The sequence below is a fragment of the Cornus florida genome, unplaced genomic scaffold (genome assembly GCF_030987335.1).
Source record: "Cornus florida cultivar Cherokee Brave unplaced genomic scaffold, ASM3098733v1 CherokeeBrave_3.0.0_Hap2_Chr01, whole genome shotgun sequence".
Classification (NCBI taxonomy): domain Eukaryota; kingdom Viridiplantae; phylum Streptophyta; class Magnoliopsida; order Cornales; family Cornaceae; genus Cornus; species Cornus florida.
This window is the reverse complement of record NW_026775571.1, coordinates 120,973,453-121,000,756: the sequence shown is the minus strand read 5'-3', so window position 1 is coordinate 121,000,756 and position 27,304 is coordinate 120,973,453. Positions and strand designations below refer to the sequence as shown.

Genomic DNA, 27,304 nt, shown 5'->3' with positions numbered 1-27,304 from the left:
GGTGATACAATTAGGGCATTGCTTGTTAATTCGACAAAAAATAAATTGTTTGTATAATCAAATTTGATTAAGATTGCGGCTGTAAATTGTGGATTTAGAGATTGAAATTCAAAAGATTTTTTAAAATTGATTGTAACAAAATAAAAATGTTAATTAAGATTTTTTTTTTTTTTTCAGCATCTTTTACAGTTATATGCTCCAATTATTGTATATGTAGATTTAGAGATTGAAATTCAAAAGATTTTTTCAAATTGATTGTAACAAATAAAAATGTTAATTAAGATTTTATATATTTTTTAATTTTCAGCATCTTTTACATTGTGTATTAATTAATTAGTAAATAAATATATACATGACAAAGACTTAAGTGATGATGATGAAAAGGATGGGCAGCCAGACTTGACTTTCGGCTACTATGACCCACTAAAAGGACCATTCATAATCATTCCGTACGTAGTATATAAATTGGGCAAAAGTACAAACCACATTTTCAACGTTTATCTACTTGATCTTTTATTGCTTCAACAAAGTTTAAATCAAAACAATGTGTTTTTTTAGACTTTTATAATTATAAAATTTTTAGCAATCAGCAAAGACTTCTATACAATGTCAAAGGTTTGTTTCAGGTGGCTTCCTGAGACTCCAAATGGGCTTTCAAGTCCAAAAAGTCATTCCCAAAAAAACAATTGTATGATCACATATAATGGAATTTCTACTCCTACTAGAAATAGATACCGCTTTATCCTATACAACGCTGGTTTTGAGAAAAAATGGATTTTTTACAATTTGGGAATCTTTAAATTTATATCACCACATTTAAATATTAGTAATATATATATATATATATTTGGAAGGTAATAGTAATTACCATAGTTAATAAAATACAGTATGAAAAAAAAAAACGGAAAACGTACAAATATAATTCAATTTTTCTTAAAAAATATGTTTCAAAAACTCGGCAAAAACAAAAACAAAAACATAAAAATATAAATACGATGCATACATATATAATATGTTGTATGCGTTAAAAAATTCAACTATACACATCTTATTGTTTTCTTATATATCATATATTTGTAAGGAGAATAAAAAAAATATGTAACAAATAATAAAATAAATATAATCCTCCCTTTTCATAATCAACATATTTTTAGGAATGTTACTATGTTTGTCAAGATTAATTGGCTCCAAATCTTGTGTTTTTAGTGTCTTGAATTTTTCTATCATCGTTATGTTCGTACTTTGAGATCTCTGGCAGTTGTTAAAATATTCTTTTGTGTAAAATATACACTATCACGTATGTTGTATGATTTTTTTTTTTTTTTTTCTCCAACAATCTGTCAACTGTTGTGTGTATATATATATATATATACATATACATATTTGTGTAAATCTCATATGTCATAATACATTTACACAAAAAATTTGAATTATTTATTTTTAGGTCGTTTTTATACTTTTTGTGTAAAAATATATCCCTAAATAATTACCAACTAGTATTATACCTGGACCACACATAATTTTTACAAATGTGTTTAATATAGGGGTTAATTAATGAGAAAGAGGGAGGAAAAAAGAAATATGTTGATGCGGTTGTGTAAAATACACAACAATTTTACACATTGGTGACGTGACAGTGTATATTAACAGACTGTTAGAGAAAAAAAAAAAAAAAAATTACACATTATATGTGACCATGTATATTTTGCACAAAAAAATATTTTAACATATTGCTGAAGATGCTCTAAGATACACTGTTACATCATCAATGTGTAAAATTGTTGTGTATTTTACACGGTCACGTCAGCATATTTTCTTTTTTCACCTTCTTTCTCATTTTATTAACAAATTAACCCTATATTAAGTAGATTTGTAAAAATTATATAGGTTCAGACATGACACTGGTTGATTATTATTGGGGGATATATTTTTATACAAAATGTATAAAACAAATAACTCATTGAAGTTAAAAATAAATAATTCAAAATTTTTGTATAAAAATATACACAATGATCGAAGGTGCTCGTGCATATACAAGATTGTCTAACACGGTAGGTGTCCCAACATAGTCCAACCTATTCCATATATATTTTTTTTATTATTATAATTTTTTACACAGCTTCCCAAACACTAATTTTGCTCACATAAAGAAAAACCCCACAATAATTCTACCGAACTCCAATATATAAAATAAAATAAAAAATAAATTTAAACATATAAAGTTTGTTATAATTAAAAAAAAAAAAAAAAACTTACAAGGATGGGATGATATTTGTGATTAAAGTTGTGTTCTTCATACTATTAGTATTATTTTGATGGTGCAACTAATGTGAAAAAGAGTGATTATATTAAACAAAATATAGTAGTTTGTGTTAAAAAAATATATTTAAAAAAAAAATACTGTCATTAAACGATTGATAGAAAAATATATAATTTTTACGGCATCTTAAGACGAATTTACTAACTAGTACACTTATACCACACCTCCACCCGAGACTTGAACCTTTGTGGAGTAGGGCTGCACCGCAGGTTATTTGGAAGTTTAAGTAATATTAGTAAAATTTTTGCAAGACCCTTCCTGTTAAGTTCGTGTTAACAAATGCGGGTATCTAGTTCTCCAAGCGTACGCTGGTTTGGTGATCCACCATTGATATGATATGATGTGTGTGGTTTGACAACAGTGGCAGCTCTGAATTATTTATTCCAAGTATGGGACACAGAAGCCAGGTTGGGATTATGGAACATGAGTGGAGATCCGTGCACTGGAACGGCCGTCAATGGTACCGATTTGGAAGACCCCGATAATAACCCCTCAATCAAATGCGACTGTACCTATAATGCTGCCACTACATGCCACATTATACGACTGTACGTATAATGTATACAATACATCTCTCTCTTGTCTATTTACACTTACAGTTACTGTATACATATGGTACGTTGCGTGGGTTGTTCTATCTTACACAAACATTGCCTTGATCTCTTATACTATTGTATTTTCAATTTTCAAACTGCTGCATTCTAACTGTTTGTTTATTTTCCCAGGAGAGTGTATGCTCTGAACAAACGAGGAGTAATTCCCCAACAACTTGTGGCTTTGACTTACCTCAAATTCTTGTATGGCTTTTCTTCTTTCCACACATTTAAGTTGTTAAGCTTTCCACTTCGGAAAAGCATATAATCCCGGGTTCCCTTCTTCCTCACCAAGGATGGTTTTTTTTTTTTTTTTTTTGCAGGAAGATTGATCAAAATTACTTCACGGGTCCTTTACCTTCATTTATTGGAAACTTAACTTCACTGGAGTTATTGTAAGTATGCTTATTTATTCTTGCATATGTTCTATATTCCCCTAGCTATACTGATCTGTGGCGGTTACTCCCAATTACATGAGTTCAGTAATGAGCACAAGGTTCCTTCTCTGTTGTTCCAATAGCGATAAGAACCTATGATTAGCTTTTCGGAAAATTTCCCAACAAACAATTTCGACGTACAAACTCTTTCAATTTATTATTTTACTATGTTCAACTCTATGTATTTCTCTTATGCTCCTCCTCTATGCATGATTTTCTCTTTTGAATGAATATACCAGTCCTTTTGTCACCGTAAACACACTGATGCATACGTTTTCAAGCAAATGTTTCTCATAGTACCATCTATGTTATTACTGTTTTTAAATGGGTTTCACCTATTGCATACAGTTGTTATATTTTCACCATGTAATTCTTTTTTGGTATATACTAAAGTCTTGACCGACTTTCCAAGTTCTTGCACTATATTTATTTATTAGTTATTTAAGCAAATTTTATTTGTTTTCCTTAATAGGTCAATTGCACACAATTCTTTCTCTGGGACCATCCCCATGGAGCTTGGAAACCTCAAGGAACTAACAGTGCTGTAAGTTCTATATAACATTTTTTTGTGATGAAATGCCATTTACTCCGTGGAAGCAAAACGTACATTAAAAAAATTTCTTGTGGAAACTAGGTTGGAACTTTATGATCTTGGGCTGATTCCTTGGAGTTTAGATGAGTGCTCCATGGCCAAGATGATTTGTCATGTGGAAACTAAGCTAGAAAGTCTTATGGGCTTTGGCTGATTCATGAGAGTTTAAATGGATGTTCCATGCCCAAGATGAATTACAAATCTTTAGGTAGTTGAGTACTTGCAAGCAACCGACATGTGCATTATAAAAATATACTGAAGTCAGATACATTAGACATTTAAAATGCCTTACATGGTGTATCATAATCAGCAGAGAACACTAATGACCTAACAATCCACATTTGAAATGTCCATTCCAAACTTAGTACACTATTTTTATGAGACACTAAAATGTAGCGCAATCCAAAATATTTTCTTATTTCTTTTGATGGTTTTTTCTTTAAAATAATAATAACAAGATGCCCATAACAAATCAAAAGCCCATTATCTGATGAATCAAAATTGCATTCAATCATAACTGCGATAATGCCCATTGCAAATCAAAAGCCCATTATATGAGTAAGACTTCTTGTTGTAATGTACGATAAATAATGCCCATAACACGTCACAAAGATATTATTTGTAACGACCCACTCCACCATATGGTATGATATTGTCCGCTTTGGGCCTAAACCCGCACGGTTTTGCTCTTGAGTTTCACCCCAAAAGGCCTCATACCAATTGGAGATGACACACATATATAAGCACTTCACCTTTTCTCTACGCAGGCGATGTGGGACTGTGCACCCGTAACTCACCAGTGTGGTAGGCTGTCAGTGTCTCGCACCCGCCCACGGCACACCCGCCCACAGGGTCATCACAATCCACCCCCCTTGGAGGCCCGACGTCCCCGTCGGCACACTTCCGGCTGGGTCAGGCTTTGATACCATTTGTAACGATCCACTCCACCACATGGTATGATACTGTCCGCTTTAGGCCTGAGCCCGCACGGTTTTGCTCTTGGGCTTTACCGCAAAAGGCCTCATACCAATTGGAGATAACACCACCACATATAAGCACTTCACCTTTCCTCTACCCAGGCGATGTGGGACTGTACACCCGTAACTCGCCAGTGTGGTAGCCTGACAGTGTCTCTCACACCCGCCCACAAAGTCATCACAATCCACCCCCCTTGGAGGCCCGACGTCCCTGTCGGCACACTTTCGGCTGGGTCAGGCTCTGATACTATATGTAACGACCCACTCCACCATATGGTATGATATTGTCCGCTTTGGGCCTAAGCCCGCACGGTTTTGCTCTTGGACTTCATCCCAAAAGGTCTCATACCAATTGGAGATGACACACTTACATATAAGCACTTCACCTTTCCTCTACCCAGGCGATGTGGGACTGTGCACCCGTAACTCGCCAGTGTAGTAGCCTATCAATATCTCGCACCTGCCCACGGCACACCCACCTTATTGCTTTATTTTCTTATTCCTATTATTGTATTAGAAGTGAAATCTAAGTCTTACTATGTTACTCTAAAGGATTTAAGATAGTTTTTACTTGGTTTCTGTGTGGGAAAAACTGGGATTAACATAGGTTGAATGAATTTTAGTTTTTACTTCTTCATAGTATGGACAAAGTTCTCTATTCTACTTAGATGAATATTGAATTTTCCTTGGAACTATATTTAAAAATTGATTCTTTCCAGGTCTTTTGGTTCAAATAACTTCTCTGGAACCCTTCCTCCTGAAATTGGAAGTTTAATCAAATTGGAACAACTGTAAGTTTTTATGTTTCAATGATGCTTCAGTAAGTATGTTTAAAGTTTTTTTAGTAGAAGTGATGCATATGATCTTGAGGTAATAGCAATTTTTTTAATTGTGAATTCAACAGTTACATAAATAGTTGTGGCGCGGGTGGTGAGATTCCCAAAACATTTGCCAACCTTCGGAACTTGCGTACCATGTATGATAGACTTTATGACCATGGATAACACTTTCTATTATCTCTTGAAGAAGAAGTTTATGCTATGATCTTTATTTTCTTAGCCTATAATGAATCAGCCTGTCGGGTTTCAGGTGGGCATCAGACAGTCCATTCACAGGAACGATACCTGATTTCATTGGGAACTGGACAATGTTGATATCTTTGTAAGAGAAAAGATTCTATAAATATTATATACTTTATGTTAGATGACTAGATTTAACTTCCTCTTGCTCTATCGAGATTTTAAACATTTTCTTGGAGCATGTCTATGAAAAGAATGCAAATTTCACAGTCAAATCTTAAATTGTTTTTGGTAGGAGATTTCAGGGGAACTTTTTTGAAGGTCCAATACCATCTAGTATTTCGAATTTGAGCTCACTGAATTCTCTGTGAGTTTTCTACGTATTCCAAAATCTCTCATCTGTGTGTGTAGTCTGTGGAACATGAAAAGTTTGAATTATTTTCATGTAAAATCTTGTAGGCGAATAAGTGATTTATACAATGTGAGCTCATCTATTGATTTCATCAAGGATTTGAAGAATTTGACTGACTTGTAAGACAACATGCCTTCTTCTTCTTCTTTTTTCCTGAATCAACATGCCTTCTTCTATGCACTAATAAAGACGTCCAACTCTATTTCTCTTTCATGTTCATTTGGTGACATGTAAAATTCCCTTTTTCTCTTATAGGGTTCTGAGAAACGCATTAATATCTGGTAATATTCCATCTGATATTGGAGAATACCGAAGATTAAATACACTGTAAGTCCTTATGCACATTAACTTTAAAATATCATCATCACCATCCTTGCGTTTATCCCAATCCTATTAACTGTAAAAAAAAATAAAGGACCCTAAACTGTATGCTTTTACTTAGTCCATGTCATTTTTTTGTTCTTTTACTTCTGTAGGGATTTGAGTTTCAACAACTTAACTGGCCAGATCCCAAGTGCATTGTTCAATTTGAGTTCTCTCACTTCCTTGTAAGAATCAAATAAGCCTTCCATGACCTTGTTTGATTATGTATTCATATGTCATTTAGTTGACTTTTTCTGCATTTCCTTTAAATTACTGTGGTTGCGATGGCCAGGTTTCTTGGAAACAATAGCCTATCTGGCACTCTTCCTTCCCAAAAAAGTGAAAGGCTTCGGAATATGTAAGTCGTCTTAATATTCTCAAATGTAACATCGGATTTAGTAAAATTTTCAACCAGTAGATTCTCAGTTTCTCACTGAAAATAAGATTCGAGATGCATTTAAAAGTCCCACGGGAATGATTACTTCCTTTGTGGTGGGGGGGGGGGGGGGGGGGGGGGGGGGGTGTTTGCATGCTAGTAGGCATGTGTATGTGTGTGCTTTTCATTTGCTATTTTTAAAATGAAAAATTGTCCACTAGTACATGATCAATTCTTAGAATCTTTGAAATGAATGTATATTAACATCTGTTTGATGATTGCTCCATTCTAGAGATCCTATTTCCCTCACATAACCACTTTGCCCCTATGGGGGACTTGAAACCTCGACCTTCTACTTTAGAAGGTGTTAAAGTACCACTAGGCTATAGCCCTTGGTGGTAGAGATAACTAATTGTTGAACCTGTGAAATGAAATGTGGGCGTAATAAAATATCAGTTAATTGTTCAAACGTATCGATAAAGAATGCCAGCAGCTAGACTACTAGAGTGTCATGACTCGGTTCATTATTTGAACATGTCCAAGAGAATTATTTTATAACTTATTAAAATTGAAGAGAGAAATAGAAAATGAAGAACACAAGGATATACGTGGTTCATCCACTAGGCTTACATCACGACACACAAATCCCAAAGGGCTACATATCTTTCATTACATACTCTCTTGATTTTGTTTACAATAACCACCTCTATTTATAGGTGAATTGGGGAAGACTTGTAATAAAGGAATTACATAGAAATTTAAATAAATATGGCAACATCTTGTTGCCCAAGTATAGCAAAATTAACATTTTGTCAAGGAGTGATTTAAGGGCTTAAATCACTCCTATAATTATTCTCCAACACCCCACCTCAAGTTGGTACACTAAGATTTAACTCAAGTGTCCAACTTGAAATTAAATATGAAGTTGTCGAGAGTCTGAGATGAGTAAATTTGAGTTGAGTTGATTCGGAGATCCGAGACAAATTGATCTGAAGATCCGAGACGAGATGAGTTGATCCGAAGATCTGAGATGAGTTGATCCGGAGATCCAAGACGAGTTGATCCGGAGATCTGAAATGAGTAGAGTATAGAGTAGGGTATGATGAACCTGCTCTGATACCATATTAAAATTGAAGAACACAAGGATATACGTGGCTCAACCATTAGGCTTACATTCACGACACACAAATCCCAAAGGGCTACATATCTTTCATTACATACTCTCTTGATTTTGTTTACAATAATCACCTCTATTTATAGGTGAATTGGGGAAGACTTGTAATAAAGGAATTAGGTAGAAAGTCAAATTTTAATATGGCAACATCTTGTTGCCCAAGTATAGCAAAATTAACATTCTGTCAAGGACTGATTTAAAGGCTTAAATCACTCCTATAATTATTCTCCAACATAACTTGACCCCAATACTGAGCTTCCATCTTCTCCATTTTCCTGAGGAGGTTATTAGAGTTGTCCATATTATTATGCATTTTTTCTTTAAATTATTGCAATTGTCAATTAATCAAACCTGTAATTTTGGAGAAGAAGGCTGGTACTTACGGGAAAGGGAATATATATATATTTCCTAGTTGGTACAACACCACAACCCCCCCCCCAAAAAAAAAAAAACGGCCTCCTCTTCGAAGATCCACTCGCCAAACCAAACCTCCCGATCACCTGATTCTTATGACCACTCTATCATCAAAATCTATTCCCAACTCATATTCACAGGGCATAACATATTCATGTTGGAAACAAGCTATGAAGGAAGAATTGGAAGCTTTAGAGAGGAATCATACTTGGGATATTGTTCGTTGTCCTCTTGGTCACAAACCAATTGTTTGCAAATGGGTTTACTCTATTAAACTTTGATCTAATGGCTCCTTAGATCAATATAAAGGTTGTTTGGTCACTCTCGGAAATGGCAAGAGTATGGGATTAATTATGAAGAGACTTTTGCTCCTGTAGAAAAAATGACAACTGTTCATACAGTGCTTGCTATTGCAGCTTCTCAATCTTGGCCTCTTTTTCAGATGGATGTAAAAAACGCCTTCTTACATGGTGATCTGAAAGAAGAAGTCTATATGAGACTTCCACTTGGTGTCACAAGCAATTCCGTATCAAATGTGTGTCATCTACGACGCTCTCTTTATGGCTTGAAACAGGCGCCACAAGCCTGGTTTGAAAAGTTTGGTAACATTATTCGTCAATTTGGCTTTAATCAGAGTACCAATGATCCTTCTATGTTTCTTCGTCGTCGTGAAACTCGTATCACCATTCTCCTTGTATATGTGGACGACATCATCATCACTGGTACATACACAGTAGGCATTCAACAACTACAGGCTTCTTTACACTCTTCTTTCCACATGTAGGATCTTGGAAACCTCATGTATTTCCTAGGCCTTGTAGTGCATCAGTCAGGTAATGGATTTTTATTAATCAGCACAAATATGCCAAAGATCTTATTGCTTTGGCTGGATTCGAGCACTCAACTCTAGTAGATACTCCACTTGAAATTAATGTCAAGTATAAAAAAGATGAAGGCCACCTACTCTTTGATCCTACGACATATAGGCGACTAGTTGGGAGCTTGGTTTATTTGACTATCACATGACCAAATATTTCTTAAGCAATTAATTTGATGAGTCAGTTTATGCATCAACCTCGACATCTTCGTCTTGCAGTTGTCAAACGGATCATTCGCTATTTACTAGGCACTCCAGAGCGTGGGTTATTTTATAAAGCTGGTTCATCTCTCCAACTTACAGCTTATAGTGATGCTGACTAGGCAGGTTGTCCTGATTCTCGTTGATCTACCATGGGGTGGTGCATGTATCTCAATGGCTCCCTTGTGTCATGGAAATGCAAGAAACAAGAATGAGTTTCAATATCTTCAACCGAGGCAGAATATCGAGCCATGTCTTCTCCCTGTTCAGAAATCGTTTGGCTTCGTCATCTTTTATCTGAATTTTCCCTCAATTAAATCCTACTTCTCTACATGCTGATAACACAAGTGCCACGCGGATTACAGAAAATCCAGTATTTAATGATCGGACTAAACACATAGAGGTCGATTGTCACTACATTCGGGAAGCCTATGTTAATCATCTCGTTACTTTGCTTCATGTGTTTACAGATTTCTAAACTGCAGATATTTTCACTAAAGCCTTAACTAAGACTTGTCACCAGTTCTAAGTTGACAAATTGACGCTTGTGGATTCACCAACATCAATTTGTGGTTGGTGGGTGGGTGGGTGGGGGGGGGGAGGGGGGGGGTTGGTGTATCCGGGGGTATCAGAGGAGGTGATAGCTTATAATTAGGGATTCCATTCCAATTTAGATGATTTACCGATTGCTTGTAGTCAGGAATATTATTTGTGGATACCCAAAATCTTGGGATATGATTGTTGTAAGCATTTCTTGTTTAGAATAGTAAATATTATTATATAAAGGAAGTCTCCCGAAGGGAAAGGCAGACAAGTTTTCTTCAGAAATTCTCCTCCTCCTCCAAGGAATTGTTTGCACGTAGCAGGAATTGATCCTGAGACCTGATGCTTCATGAGGCACCAGGGCCTAAGTCTTTTCCAACTAGGCCAACCCCTTGGGGTTACGGGAAAGAGAATATAGTGTAGATATAATGTGCCATGCAGTTATTTGTAATTGTAACTTGTAAAATTGAAAGGACAAGGAATTGTAGTGGACATGTCCCATGAATAATCCGTCTCTTACTCATTCTGTCAGCTGCTAGAAGTTACTCTTCAATTATTTTGTTTCTAGTCACACAACTCACTCTACTGGTAGATTTCTAGTGTAACAAAGTGGTGTAACCAAAGCATGCTGCACAAACATCTATTTAAACCTTTCTGAATTCTTAGTTATAATTTCCATATTATAGTTTATTTGCATGATTTGCTCACTAAGTCCTGCTAATAATTTTCTACATGCAGAGATTTGTCCTACAATGAACTGTCTGGAAGCTTTCCTACATGGGTGACATCAAATTTACAACTGTATGTCTCATTGTCACTAGAATCATGAAAAATGGTTGCTTGTAATCGTTATTTTCTTGGCTCAACAAATTGATGTGCAGGACTAGGTATTGTAGTGGTCCTACAGACTATTGTTTCCTTTATTGTATATGTATATAGTATGTGGAAATGCTATAATATTATTGATATACATTAATATAATTGTAGAATAAACATTTAAAAGTTACTACTATTGTTTTCACCTAGGATTTAAGAACATATGAGATGGAGGAACATAAGTACCATGATTCAGCCTTGACCGGATAACTTGTTTCAATTGAAGGCGTGATTTGATTTTTGGATTTATAATTATGAAACAATCGGGAAACTTCTAACTAGGAATTTCGCCTTGTCAATGATTTTGGAATTTAAGCATGTTAACCATTTTGAACAATGAAACTACTTTTCCAATCAATTTTGTTTTCAGGTTCCCATGCCTCATATTTTTTAATTTATACCTAAACATACTTGTTACATAAGTATACTTTTTTTCCCCCTTGTTTAAACATCTAAAAGTCCAACATGCCTGACATTGTCCTACAGAGTCGGTAAAAGTTCAATTGTCCCCTAGAGAGTGATTGATCTTATTGACTCTAAAACTAGCTTTTTATTCTTTGAAAAATAATAATGGATTTTCTTTTCTTTTTCTATCTCTGAGAAGTATCACCTCTCACTTTTCTCACTGCATGGATATCTTGCAGGAATTTAGTTGCCAACAACTTCACATTTGATAGTTCAAACATAAGGTGAGTTATTGCATCTCCATTCCATCTAATACATTGTCATTCAAAAGAGAGCACGGTGAGGAACACATTTATTTTCTGCTGCAGTTGAATGCAACCATTCATAAATTTTCCATTACAATAAGCAGAGGCATTCTTTCTTGAACTTTCAGCTTTCTGATGTAGATAAGCAGTTGTCATTCTCTGTCCTTACAGTGTCCTGTCAGGATTACATTGTCTCCAGAAAAGCTTTCCGTGCAATAGGAATACTCCACGTTGTAAGTCATTTTGTTATGTTTTTTATTTATTTAACTGCACCACATCACTGCTATATGTCTTGGGATTCCTTTACTACTTACGTAACTCTTATTCTACTGAATCTATTTCTTACAAATTTCTCCTTCAAAAAGGGACCTAATTATATTAACTGTTAACCCTCAACAAAAACCAAAAAGAACAAGAAAAACAGAAAAAAAAAATATAGTGTACGGCATTGATTGAGTTTTACTCAATGATATGCCAAATTTACAAATAAGTGTGATAAATCACAGGAGCGGAACCCAAGGCTCTGATAGAGAGTCACACAGGGCTCAACTAAACCTAGAAGGGGGTGAATAGGTCTTTATAGATTTTTCAAAACCCTAATTGTCTATGACCGATCTTTGAAAATTATTATAATTAAACCAATTACTAGTTTGAATCTCTTGAACTTTTTTTTCAGTTTGTTGTATTTGATTGATTATATAAATATGAAAGATAATCAAAGCAATAAAGATACAGGAAAATAATCACACGAGCTACCAAATTTACATAGAAAACCCAAACGGGAAAAAACCACGGGGATAGAGTCCTGACGCAAACCAATCCACTATGAATGAAGAGAGTATAATCTCCAAGGTCCAGATTCTTACCCCTAAGAATCACCTAAGTTGATTTACCTCTGATCCAATCTAACACTAGACACTCCCCCAATTTCCGCTGCTGTCCAATCTATGAACCCACTACTCACACGATTCACCCTTCCACTTAGTGATTGTTTGTCATCCAGCCACACCTCGTTCCACCCATCAATTTTAGTTTGACGAACAATGTTTGGGATTTGCTGCTCTGTTATTCCTCTTGTAAATCTCCTTTGGTTCCTTGGAATAACAACGAATCACACTCACATCTAAATGAACTCAAAGTGTGATAAACAAAAAAATTGATGCGGGAGAAATTTCTATGTGGTAATTAACATCAAAATCCCTTCTATAGATGCGTGGTCTTAGGGGGGTGGGGGTTTGGACTGTCATTCGGAAGGGGTGGGATGATTTTCGCAAACATATTCGTTTTCGGATCAGGGATGGTAGGAGGATCAGATTTTGGGAGGACACTTGGTGTGGGGAGATTCCCCTGGCTCTTTCTTTCCCACGGCTCTTCAGGATTGCTTCTGTTAGGCAGGCCTTGGTGGTTGACTGTTATCATCTTGATAACGGAAGACTATCTTGGGATGTTCAGTTTAGGAGGCACTTTCAGGATTGGGAGATTAAGGAGGTCACTTGTTTTTTGGAGTTATTATATCGCCAGGTGATCTCTCTTGGGGATTCTGATTGTTGGCTTTGGAATCCTAATTCTTAGGGTCGGTTCGAGGTGAGGTCCTTTTTCAGGTGTCTTATGGTTGGAGATGGTGGTCCTTTCCTTTGGAAGTCTATTTGGCGCTCCAAGGCTCCCCTTAAGGTGGCCTTCTTTGCTTGGACTTCTGTCTTGGGTAGGATTTTAACCCAGGATAATTTGAAGAGGAGGAATCAGGTGGTGGTCAATCGTTGTTACTTGTGCCTTTGCGATGAGGAGACATTTGATCACCTTCTATTACATTGCAGCATGGCTAGAGCTTATTGGGATTTGATGCTTGGTTTGTTTGGGGTTCCTTGGATTATGGCTTGTTCCTCTGAGGATTGATTGAGGCTTGGAGAGGTTTCTCAGTTGGGGCTCTTATTCAGGATGTTTAGAGGGTTATGCCTCTCTGTATTTGGTGGTGCGTTTGGCTTGAGAGAAATATGAGATATTTTGATGGAAAGGAGAAGCCTATTTCTATGCTCAAGTTCTCCATTATCTCGAGTGAGGAGTGCTCTGTTTTGGAAGAGCCTTTTTTGGAAGAGGAAGTTTTGGCTGCTTTGAAGAACTGTAACGGGGATAAAGCCCCAAGGCCTGATGGTTTTACTATGAGATTCCTTTTGTAGTGTTGGGAGGTGGTCCGTGAGGAAGTGATGGGTTCTTTTCACGCTTTCTATGATCAGGTGGCTTTTGAGAAGAGTTTGAATGCCACTTTTATTGCTCTTATTCCAAAGAAGGGAGGGGCGATGGATGTTCAGGATTTTCGCCCTGTTAGTTTAGTGGGATGTTTTTATAAGTTGATTGCTAAAGTTTTGGCTTCCAGGTTGAGAAAGGTTCTGGATGGCGTCATCTCTGATTCTCAGAATGCTTTCGTGGGAGGTAGACAAATTTTGGATTCAGTCCTTGTTGCTAATGAATGTGTGGACTCTCGATTGAGTTGTGGGGTTCTGGGTGTTTTATGCAAGCTGGATATTGAGAAGGCGTATGATCATGTGAGTTGGAGTTTCCTCCTCTACCTGTTGGAGAGGATGGGATTTGGTGGGCGTTGGAGGAGATGGATTCTGTTTTGCATTTCTAGTGTTCGATTCCCTGTCCTAGTGAATGGGGCTCCGACGGGTTTGAGGGGCTTGAGATAAGGGGATCCATTCTCTCCTTTCTTGTTCCTTTTTGTGATGGAGGCTCTTAGCAGGTTGATGAAGAGGGCTGTGGAGTCAGGTTTTTTGAGAGGTTTCCGGGTAAGCAGGGATGTTGCTAGTTAGCTAGAGATCTCCCACTTGATGTTTGCTGACGACACTCTGGTGCTTTGTGATGCTGATGCGTCCCAAATGAGGTATTTGAGATGTGTTTTGATTTGGTTCCGAGTTGTTTCTGACCTCAAGGTGAATGTCGGTAAGAGTGTTCTTGTGCCTGTTGGGGATGTTTTTGAGATCGAGATGTTTGCTCAGATTCTTGGCTGTCATACTGGTTCTTTTCCCATTTCCTACTTAGGGTTGCCTTTGGGAGCCCCTTCGAGATGTGTGGGGAGCTGGGATCCTGTTGCGGATAGATTTGAAAGGAGGTTGGCGGGGTGGAAAAAGCAGTACCTCTCAAAGAGGGGCAGGGTTACACTGATTAAGAGCACCCTTTCTAGCCTCCCCATTTATTTTATCTCCCTCTTTTAGATTCTTTCTTTGATGGCTGAGAGAATTGAGAGATTGCAGTACAATTTTCTTTTTTTTTTGGGGGGGGGGGGGGGAGGGGAGGAATTCATGTATCATCTAGTTCCGTGGGATTAAGTGTGCCGTTTGATTCGGAATGGAGGTTTAGGGTTAAGGAGGTTGTTGCCTTTCAATAAGGCTCTCCTTGGTAAATGGCTTTGGAGGTTTGGGGTAGAGAGGCATTGGCTATGGAGGAGAGTTATCGAGAGCAAGTTTAGGGAGAGCAGAGGTGGTTGGAGCTCTCTTGAGGCGCGGGGTCCTAGGGGGGTGGGGGTTTGGACTTTCATTCGGAGGGGGTGGGATGTTTTTTGCAAGCATGTTCATTTTCGAATCAAGGATGGTAGAAGGATTAGATTTTGGGAGGATCTTTGCTATGTGGAGCTTCCCCTTGCTCTTGCTTTCCCTCGGCTTTATAGGATTGATTTTCACAGACAGGCCATGGTGATTGACTGTTATCACCTCGATAACGAGACATTGACTTGGGATGTTCAGTTTAGAAGACACTTTCAGGACTGAGAGATTGAGGAGGTTTCTCATTTTTTTGGAGGTTCTTTATCGCCAGGTGATCACAGTTGGGGATTCGGATTGTTGGCTTTGGGATCCTAACTCTCAGGGTCGTTTTGAGGTTAGGTCCTTTTTTAGGTGCCTTTCAGTTTGTGAAGGTGCCTTTCAGTTTGTGATGGAGGCCCTTTCCCCTGGAAATCTATTTGGCGTTCTAAAGCTCCCCTTAAGGTTGCCGTCTTTGCTTGGACTTTCATTATGGGAAAGATTTTAACCCAGGATAATTTGAGAAGGAGAAATCAGGTGGTGGTCAATCGATGCTATATGTGCTTGTGCGATGAGGGGACAGTTGATCACCTTCTTTTACATTGCAGCATGGCCAAAGACTGTTAGGATTTGATGCTTGGATTATTTGGGATCCATTGGGTTATGCCTCGTTCTTCTAGAGGATTGATTGAGGCTTGGAGAGGTGTTTCAGTTGGGGTTCTCGTGCAGGATGCTTGGAGGGCTACACCTCTATGTCTTTGGTGGTGCATTTGGCTTGAGAGAAATCGGAGATATTTTGAGGGAAAGGAGAAATCTGTTTCTATGCTTAAGTTCTCTATTATTTTCACTATTTTTTGTTGGGTTTCAGGTAGAGATTATAGATCTTTAGAGGAGATTTTTGTTTTTTTAGCCTCTTTGAAGGTTTGAGGCGCCTTTGGCCCTTTTGTTTCCTTTGGGTTCCGCTCCCCTCTTGAGCGTTTTCAATAAAATCTTACTTGTCAAAAAAAAAAAGTTATCCATTATTTCCACTATTTTTTGTTGGGTTTCAGGGAGAGATTTTAGATCTATTAAGGAGATTGTTTTCTTTTTAGCCTCTTTGAAGGCTTGAGGCGTTTTTTGGCCTTTTTGTATCTTTGGGATTCGCTCCCCTTTTGAACGTTTTTTATAAATTTTACTTATCAAAAAAAAAAGTATATACATGCTTTTGAAAGAGTAGTCAACAAGAAATAGGTTTATGGGAAGTTTTAGAAGTCAAATCAGATAAGGAAGCTAACGCCGTTGGATAGATCACTTGTTTTGGGGGTCTATCCCCTGGTCTCGGCAGTTGAAGGATAGATCCATCTTCTTACAAAAATACTGTTTTGGCTTTTTAATGCAGTTAAATAAATTTTCATGTAAAAACAAACTGTGGATAATCAAATTAGATTAAAAATAATTAAAACACTACATGAGAACATGCAAATTAAATGTGATGCAATCAAACCAAATTATACAAAATTGTGCCCACACTCAATGTTCAATTATAAACTCTAATTTGTTAATGATTAACAAAGTTATTCAAATTACCTTTTACCCTTGGCATCTTCATTATTGTTGATTATATTCATGAGTCATCCCCAGTATTGATTCTATCTAAATGACTAAAAATAAAAATAAAGGTTACAAACTTTGATTTTTGTTACAAAATTTGCTAACCTATGACACTAAGTCCTAACAAAATGGAGTTAAATCAATTTTCATGCAAAAACAAACATGGATAATCAAATTAGGTTAGAAATAATTAAAACACTTCATGCGAACATGCAAATTAAATATAATGCAATCAAACCAGATTATGCAAAATTGTGCCCAAACTCAATGTTCAATTATAAACTCTAATTTGTTAGTGACTAACAAATTTATTCAATTTACACTTTTACCCTTGGCATAGTTAGAACACCTATAGGGGAAACAAGTGAATTCCCAATTACTGTAGGCTTACACCAAGGGTCAATATTAAGTCTACACCTTTTTGCCTTGGTTATGGATGAGCTGACAAGACACATCCAATATGAGATTCCGTGGTGGATGTTATTTGCCGATGATATTGTTTTAATTGATGAGACTAGAGAAGGAGTTAATGCCAATTTGGAGGTTTGGAGAGAAGCCTTATAATTAAAAGGGTTTAAGATAAGTTGAAATAAAGCTGAATATATGGAGTGTAACTTTAGTAAATCTAAAAAGATAGATGAGGATGTCGTGAGGATTGAGAATCAAGAGGTACACAAAGTGGAAGTTTTCGTTATTTAGGCTCAATTATTCATAATTGAGGGAGAAATTGGAGATGGCCTTAACTATAGAATCAAGGCAGGATGGGTTAAATGGAGGAGTGCATCTAGTATATTGTGTGACACGTATATCCCCATACAATTGAAAGGGGAGTTATCTATTAGACCAATTATAGTTTATGGTACTAGATGTTTGGTAGCTAGGAAACAACATTTGCATATATTGAAGATTTACCGAGGAATCAGTGGAGAAAAATCCTCCTTGTTTCCTATTTTCCATCTCTTTCCATTCTTATAATTTCTTCTCCTATATAGAGGAGCCTCCACCATTGTATTGTGTATGAGTTGAGAGCGTATTATAAAAGTGATGTAGCCCTTAAGGTTCTTTGTGTCGTGGATATAAGTCCTAGTGGATGAACCGCGTAATATCTTGTATTTTTGACACAAGAAATGGTGGGAGCACCGGGGTCCTTGAACTTTGGAGGAGTGTTATGCTTGATGATTGAGCTCACTTGCTCGGTAAGGAGCACCTGCTTTGGAGCTTGACCTTTTAACTTCCTCTTCTGAGTACACAAGTCCTTCAAGAACTTGGCATAGGGTGGAATTTGACGAATTGCGTCAAAAAGAGGAAGGTTGGTTTTAACTTGCTTAAAAATTTCCATCATGTTATTTATTTTTCCTTGTTGTCTCCCAAAGGGAGAAGAATCCTTTAAAGCTTGAGGAAATGGAGCCCTAGGCTCATATGGTTTCTCCAATGGAGAGGGAGAAGATGATGATGATGGAATTCCTTTCTTGTCAATTGTCATGATCCCTTTCTTTAGATGGAGTAAGAATGGATTTTGGAATGGGTAGTGGACAACCATATGGTTGCACCGGGTCACTCTCTTCACTTGGTATCATTTGGACCTTATTGTCAATGACTTTACCATTTCTCAAGGTAGTTATGGCTTGGACTTGCTTATGGGCGGATAATCCCGATGTAGGATTTGATTCCACCATGTAGTGTGCCTTTGCGTTTGGCTTAGGTTGACTAGGAAATTTCCCCTTTTCCCTTGCACTCATGGAATTTGCAATTTGCCCGATTTGGGATTCAAGTTTTGCAATTGATTGGGAATGGGAGTGAAGCAATTGTGCATTTGCGTCGAGGTTACCTAAAGCGACCAATACCTTGTCTTCAAAGGCGGAACTCATTTGAGGTGCTTGAGAGGCATGAGAATATGATTGAGAATTTGGATGTTTATGATTTAAACTTGAAGAGTAACCCACATTTTGATGATGATTGTACGGTGGATGATATGCTCGAGCTTGGGGACTTTGAAAGTGGGGTGGAACATATTTTCCTTAAGAAGGGTTTACACTCGCTCCTTGGTTTCTCCATAAGAAATTTGGATGGACTCTCCACCTAGGATTGTTGGTGTTGGAGAAAGGATTATGTCCCGGACGAGAGAAAGTAGCGTTAGCTTGCTCTTAAGGCTCATTCGGGATTGCATGTCCATGAGGACAATTTGGAGTATTGTGACTTGAACTTGAATAATTCATGCATGTTTCATTTTGAACTCAAGGAAGAGAGGATGATTGATTTGCCTAAGTTTGACTCGAAAGGAATTAATCAAACCTTTGAGTGAGATTTTTGACCTCGGCAGCAATCTCAATAGACTTTTCTACATGATATAGATTTTTAGTTTTCTTCCCCCTTATCATAGGAACATGACCCGACCGAGAAGATGAAGAACGATGCATGGAATTTTCACTTAGATTGTCAAAGAGAGTCCATAGATCATCTTCATGCTTAAGCAAGAATGTACCTCCACATGAAGCATCCGCAATTTGCCCATGAGTATTGGATAAGCTCTCATATAAACATTGGACAAGTTGCCACTTTGGAAGGTCATGATGTGGACACTTCCGTAGCAAATCATTAAACCTTTCCCAAGCTTCATAGAATGGCTCTCCATCACTTTGAGAGAATCCCATAATAGCCGTCCTCATTTGATTGGTTTTACTTACGGGGTAGTACTTCTTAAGAAATTCTTGTTGCATTTGCGCCCAAGAAGTGATAGTACTAGCCCCTAAGTTGTTAAACCAATTCTTTGCTTTGTCCCGGAGAGAGAAAGTGAAAAGCTTCATTCTCAAGGCTTCTTCCGGAAAATCGGTGATTTTAACGGTGGAACACACCTCAAGAAATTCATCCAAATGTTTATATGGATCTTCATGATTCAAACCACAAAATGTTAGACACATTTGGATGATTCCGGGCTTGATTTCATTGTGGTTAGCCCTCACATTTGGTAAACGGTAACATGTCGGAGCATTGTAGAGGTTTGGAGTGTAATGATCACTAAGGACCATTTGAGGATTAGGTAATGGATGAACTACATGAGGTGGTTCGGGAAGAACCTGGGGAGGGTTGTTTTGTGCCATTGAAGTAATTGGATGATTTAGAATAGGAAGAGTTCTCCTCTCACGATCTCTTAATTTCCTAAGGGAAGACTCAATTTTTTAGTCTAGAGGAATGAGAGGATTATGAAGAGATCTTCTTCCAAGCATACACAACAAGCACACAACAACACAATCACAACAACTTCACCACCAAAACATCCACAGACATTGATCCCGTTCTCCTCAATTCAACAATGCAAAATTTAAAATGGCCTCTACTAGGACCTATGCTTGAACAAGAATTAAAAGCAATTGATAGCCTCAACAAGGACTATCCCACAATCAAGCCAAGACAAATGCACAATAAGAGTTCAAGAGTTCAAGATACGCTCACAAAAGGTCCAAAGCACAATGCCGTGATCCCAAAGCTTGCTTCTCTTTCAATCAAGTACCTAATTGCACATGGAAACAATAATAAGAAAATGGTAGGAGATGAATCCTACTAGCAATCAAATGGACACTATTCAATTCCAATAGAACCGTCAATCCCCGGCAACGGTGCCAAAAACTTGATGCTACACTGAAGTGTGTCAATCAAAATAGATGTTTATATATGGCAAATGGGACATCAACTTTTATATTTATAAAACCACTAAACAACTATACGTTAGTATAGTGAAAAGGGATCGTCCACTGGGATTATTGGCTTGGAATTTAACTTAACATCAATGGCGCGTGAGATTGAAAAGATAGTGATTGGTTTGATTATACTAATGATGATTTTACTATGTAGATCATGCAAATGAAATAAAGTTAAAGTAAACTTGTATTAGGTGATAAGGAGAGAGAGACTTAGGGTATGGATTACACCACTAAACTCGTGTAATTATACCAAATGCCTTCAATTAATAGAGAAAACATATTGTAATAGAAATGTGGCTACAAGCACACATCAACATTCAAGAAGATAATACAAATTGCAATGAAGAAGAATGAACTATCAAAATCAAGCATGAATTGTCTACCTAACTACAAGTACGCTAAGGTGTAGCACAACCCATCAAGACTAAGCATAATCCATCAAACTAAGAGCAGTTGTATCCAATAGAAACCATGTATGGCCATCACTAAGCACAATTACAAAGAGTACTCAATGTAGAGATTAACCCTCAATTAATCACACATAAGACAACATGTAATCAAAATAGAGAATCAATTAAAAGGATTAACAATATAAACCTTGGTACAACCAAGTTTGAATTTACAAGACCAAGCACTAATTACAATTCATAATCCCCAAAATTGAAAGACAAAAGGTTTAATTACACAAGCTTAGGGCTCATCCAAGCCCTAAGTGAAGAACTAGCCACTCATGGAGAAGGTAGATGTCATCATGGTGGTCTCACAATCCATCTCCAAGCTTGGGTTCATCTTCTTCTTCTTCTTCTTCTTCTTCTTCTTCCTTAGAGAGAGAATGTAGAGAGAAAGAGTCCAATTTGTCTATTCAATCTTCTAAAATGTCTAACCCTTTGCAAATTGGGTCTATCTTCTATTTATATGTGACTCCTAGGATCCAAAAATGGTCAGAATACATGCACAAGGACACCTGATGGATTGCACCCCGAGCCCCCTTGAACCAAGGCTTAAAACATGATTTTCGCACCACAGTCCGATCACGCGGGTCAGATGTCCGAATGCGCGGAGTCTGAACATAGTCAGAACGCAATCCGAATGATTGGATTTCTCTTGACTTTGACTTTGAGCTTCTTTTCATTGCTCTTCCAAGGCTTGACATCTATCAATCTCTAAGGCACTGGAATTAATCCTATTTAATATCCAAAGTCTAAAAGTAAAGAATGAAACAAATTACGATTAGAACGGGAAGGTAAAGATAAACTAAGTTACTAACTAATGAAGATTAAGGGCTGAATAATGCATTTTTCAGCACTTATCAATACTCCTGAATTCTCTCACTCCAAAACTTTCGTTCAATGAGAGGTTGACCCTCTTTATTGAGCCCTGAACTGAATTTGTTGTTGGACACATGGTTAGGATATCACAAATCCCTATCGTACATGAAAGCTCCAAAGAGAGAAACTGAACAACAATAGGAGTTAGTTATGAAGGGAGGTGAAAAAAGGAGTTGAGACAAAATCCTAACAGAAAAATGAAGGGAACTTTCAAGACTGTAGAACCAAAGTTTCCATACAACTCTCTTGAGCCTTCATAAGTAGGGTCAGTCCACTGTTTTGAGGATGCAGGAAGAGGTTATGCTATTTGCATTTGGAAAGGTTGCTGATTTTCTTCACATGAGGGTTTTTGTCGAACTCCTTCATGTCCTTGCTAAAGAGGAAAACACTAGGTGAAATCAAATACATTGTGACAAGGCATGTGAATTTAACATATTAACTTTGCTTTCAACATCCCAAATAAGCTTTTTTGGTTATTACGTAAGGATTTATATGTTGGATTTTGTTAGGGAGTACTTCAATGTCAAAGTCTTGGTTAAAGATCATGACTGATGCTTTGATATTGTTTTTTTGTAGATGCCAACTTCTCAATCAAATGTGGTGGCATGGAGATGAGAGCTGCGGATGGTATACTGTATGAGACTGAAAACTCTACCCTTGGCCCGGCATCATACTATGTGACCAATACAGAAAAATGGGCTGTCAGCAATGTTGGTGTTTTTTCTGAAAGAGATAATCAAACTTACATTGATACCACCTTGGCACAAGTTATTGGCACAGACACTCCAGAGCTTTTCCAGACTTCAAGGATATCTCCGAGTTCGCTCAGATACTATGGTTTAGGACTTGAGAATGGAGCTTACACTGTGAGCCTGCTGTTTGCTGAAATTCTTTTTAATGATAGAAGCGCACAAACTTGGGAGAGTCTTGGTAGGCGTGTCTTTGATATTTACATTCAAGTAAGATTCCCATTAAAATCAAATTTTAGGCATTTTTCTGATTGGAAACTGCCATTTTCCCTGCTTTAATCTAGTTTCTGCTATTACAGTTTTATGAACATATTTTGACATTAAGAGTTGGTTCTCCAGGGGATTCTCCGACTGAAGGACTTGGATATATCAAAAGAGGCAGGTGGAGTTGAGAGAGCAATTCAGAAAGATTTCAATGTCACTGTATCAGAGAACTATCTTGAAATTCATCTGTTTTGGGCTGGGAAGGGGACTTGCTGCATACCTGAACAAGGTGATTATGGGCCATCCATTTCGGCTCTCAGTGCTGTTTCAGGTAACAGAATTTTGAAGATAGCTTCCATGATTTTTTTTTTTCCTTGTATATTTCCTTCTTAAAAACACAAGATCTTTTAAAAACCCTTCTCTGCTACTAAATACTACTATAACTGATTTATTTTTCTCAGACTTCGTACCTACTGTTAGTGGGATTCCACCAACAACTGGATCAAAGAAGAGCAAGACTGGGTTGATTGTTGGTATTGCAGTTGCTGTTGCAGTTGTCAGTCTAGTATTGTTAACTGTTGTTATATACATGAAAAGGAAAGGGTCAAATGCTGACAATGAGGAAGGTATTGTCATATTACTACTGCTGCTGGTACTGCTACTATAAAACCTAAGCAATGTATATTGATATCAATTGATTCAATTTATTTCACTTCCTCTTAAAGTCACTAAATTTAGTTTTTTTCTTTTTGGTTTAGATCCTAGAATTGGTACTGCCAAACCCCCACTTCTTGTGCTTATAGCACTAAATATATAGATATATTGACTGCAGCTGTACATTTCTTGTAATTGGTCAGCATGACTTTTCTCTTATATTTCTTGTGATACCATTTTCCAAGAATTAGGTCGGGCATGGTTCACAATTTCCATAATTTAGAAATTTAATAATATATGCTGTAATAAATTATAAAAGAGTGTTAATATTCATTGGTTTCCCATTCCTGATTTTATACCTTGCCTTTTTTGTTGCATTAATCTGCAGAGCTTCTAGGAATAGGCCCCAGAGTAAACACATTTAGTTATGCAGAGTTGAAGACTGCGACCGAAGACTTTAATCCTTCAAAAAAGCTTGGGGAAGGGGGCTTTGGACCTGTTTACAAGGTAAAGCTATAAGTGATTTTTTTCATAAGATTTAGTGCCTCCGTTCTTTGTTTTTATGGTAAAAAGAAAGAACAGAGAAAAGATCAAAACTTTAATGTTACTAAATTTTTACGTTTTGCAGGGCACCTTAATTGATGGGAGAGTGGTAGCCGTGAAACAACTTGCAGTAGCATCTCACCATGGAAAGAGTCAATTTGTAGCAGAGATTGCTACCATTTCTGCCGTGCAACACCGGAACCTCGTGAAATTGTATGGATGCTGCATTGAAGGAACTAAACGGTTGCTGGTCTATGAATATCTTGAGAATAAGAGCCTTGACCAAGCACTTTTTGGTATGGAAATGAGGAAATTTCCTCATTATACATTTACTTATTAAACAATCACTGCACATTTTATACTACCTCTGACTTTATTTCCATATGAATAATAAGAAATAGTATAAAGTAAAAGAACTGTGCGACTTTCACATTGTTCTTAACATGTTCCATTTTGGATATTAATACTATTTCATATAGTATTCTCAAGTATGTTAAAATGATTTTACTGGGCCATTGGCTTAGGCGGTATAACTGCTCCCCTCCAAAAGGGGATGTGAGGGTTTGAACCCCGTAGCAGACATTTGTGGGGTGTGTGTAGTATGAAAATTTCCATTAAATTCCATGTTTCTCTTTTTGGTAATATATTTGCTTTTCTCCAAGTCAACTTTGCTAATGCATGTAACATATTTGTAATATATTTTTTGGAAATTTCTTAGTCACTCTTTCGTACATGTAATTCACCAAAACTTACCAGTTGGTCTCTAACTCTTATTATATTTCAATCGAATGTGTCTTGCTGCTTTTTGCAGGAAACAACAATTTGCATCTTGACTGGCCAACGCGTTTCAGTATATGCTTGGGAACTGCAAGAGGACTAGCTTATCTTCATGAAGAGTCGAGGCCAAGAATTGTACACCGTGATGTCAAGGCTAGTAATATTCTTCTGGATGCAGAAATCTGCCCCAAGTTATCAGATTTTGGATTGGCCAAACTATATGATGACACGAAAACCCACATTAGCACTCGAGTTGCTGGAACTATGTAAGCTCATCAATCATCATTTTTAACCCCTTTCAAAGATTGTTTCCTTAATTGCTAATCTTGGATTTTTGAATTATGTCCAAATAGGCCTATAAATGGATCAAAGTATTTTCTGATAATGTAGTTCTCGTAAGGATTTTTTATTAGCAATTCTGAAAATAAATATTATAGAATTATCTTGTAGTATAATCTAAATTACAAGAGAAAAGTGCATGCATAAGGATAAAGGAGGTTGGTGTTTGAGAATCAATTTCTCTATAATTTATGGTGGGTTGATAACTGCCATCTAATGTAAGATGTAATTTTTTTATTTTTTATTTTTTTAAATGGGGGGTATTTTAATAATTGGACCAGTTGGCATTTGATTGCATTTGTGTTCCAATTCATTAGTCATATAGTATTTTTTGGTACCCAGTGAATTTGGAAGATACAATATGGTCTTCATATCATTGGATTTGGATCCATGAAAGTCCAAAATGAAGTGAGCTGCTCACATTCCTTTATCCAGTTAATCTCCATTGAACCTCTTTTCCATGAACTTACAGTGGCTATTTGGCACCGGAGTATGCAATGCGTGGACACCTGACGGAAAAAGCTGATGTGTTTGGATTTGGGGTTGTTGCTCTAGAGATCCTCAGTGGAAGACCAAACTCTGACAATAGCTTGGTCACCGAGAAAATTTATCTTCTTGAATGGGTATGTTAAAAAGATTTATTATTTGTTTTGCAATAAATATGATGGTTAAAGAACATATTGTTGCTTTTCTATGCGTTAATTGTATAATATTTACAGGCTTGGAATCTACATGAAAATAACCGAAGTTTGGAGCTGGTGGATCCAACCTTAACAGAGTTTAATGAAAGTGAAGCCACACGTATAATAGGAGTGGCCCTTTTGTGTACTCAGGCGTCACCATCTATGCGGCCCCCCCTGTCACGCGTGGTGGCCATGCTTGCCGGAGACATTGAAATAAGCAGTGTTACATCAAAGCCCAGTTATTTAACAGATTGGGATTTCAAAGATATAACAAGTAGCTTTCTACACGACGAAACTTCAACCCCATCTGCATCTCTGAGTAGTAACAACCAACATGATGGCCAAAATAACAATCCAAGCACTGTAGTTGATGCTATACCCTCTCCAATTAATCTTACTGAACCAATGCTTAGTGAGATTATTCGAGAAGGAAGGTGAGGTTTGAACCTCGTCACTTCAATTTATGACTAGTACATGCATGATTATGTAATAATGCTTGTATAAAAGGATTTTTTTTTTTTTTTTTTTTCTCATTTGTTGTAACATTTTGAGCTTCAGATGATTGCTAAATTTGAATAGTTGAAACTACACACACATGCATAGTTATTGTGAGATGGTATGATTTGAAGACCATAATTGTCACATAGACCTGTAATTGTAACTACTTCGCCAGTTTTTCAAATATAATCATCTACAAATCAGGTAATTTTTTGTGCATTTACTCATTAATTCAGTATAATCCACGTCTATATAGATGCGGTATGAAATTTTGTTTCAATTAATTGTGAGGCTTTTCACATTCATCCTTAATGGTCCGTTTGAATTAGGGGTGCAACTTGGGCTAGCCCAACCCAGCCCAGCCCTAACCCAACCTCAACCCGAATCGGGTTGGGTTGGGTCAACCCGAATTGCACCCAACATGGGTTGGGTTATAACCCGAACCAAATATGTTCGGTCGGGTCGGGTTGGGTTCACGGGTTGATTTTTTTTTTTTTTTCCCTTAAAATAAAAAAAAAAAAAATTTTGGGACCCTTTTCCACCTTTACTTTTTGTCATTGCAATGGATATCATCTCTTCTGTTATCACCAAACTCGCCTCCTCTAATCCATCTTTAGGTATCATTGGGGATGCAAGGAAATGACTATTACACATGTAGCATTTGCCAATGAGCTACTGATGCTATTTTATGTTGATTTAAATTTAGTGACTATCCTAAAATGTATTGATACATTCTCTAATCTCACTGGGTTGAAAGTTTAACCAATCAAAGAGTTGTATCTCCTAATAAATTGCAACCTATAACAGCTTCACCTCAATCTTCCATTGCTATTTCCAAGGATGAA

General features: G+C 37.0%; 1 protein-coding gene across 2 annotated transcripts; it reads left to right on the top strand.

The window, feature by feature from the left end:
- Positions 1-1,969: 1,969 nt before the first annotated feature.
- On the top strand, positions 1,970-26,551 carry LOC132268236 (probable LRR receptor-like serine/threonine-protein kinase At1g56140). 2 transcript variants are annotated; one of them, XM_059769054.1, is made up of 23 exons: positions 1,970-2,868; positions 3,046-3,117; positions 3,237-3,308; positions 3,823-3,894; positions 5,639-5,710; positions 5,824-5,895; positions 6,009-6,080; positions 6,234-6,305; positions 6,398-6,469; positions 6,606-6,677; positions 6,827-6,898; positions 7,006-7,071; positions 11,037-11,099; positions 11,819-11,863; positions 12,056-12,117; positions 22,589-22,971; positions 23,101-23,296; positions 23,427-23,591; positions 24,008-24,126; positions 24,248-24,458; positions 24,974-25,205; positions 25,751-25,901; positions 25,998-26,551. In XM_059769054.1, the coding sequence occupies exons 1-23, from the start codon at positions 2,744-2,746 to the stop codon at positions 26,397-26,399; spliced, it is 2,940 nt and encodes a 979-aa protein (XP_059625037.1). In that variant the 5' UTR covers positions 1,970-2,743; the 3' UTR covers positions 26,400-26,551. The 2 variants fall into 2 exon arrangements, with proteins under 2 accessions (XP_059625037.1, XP_059625046.1); XM_059769063.1 differs by lacking the exon at positions 1,970-2,868 and adding an exon at positions 2,886-2,935.
- The last annotated feature ends 753 nt before the right edge of the window (positions 26,552-27,304 follow it).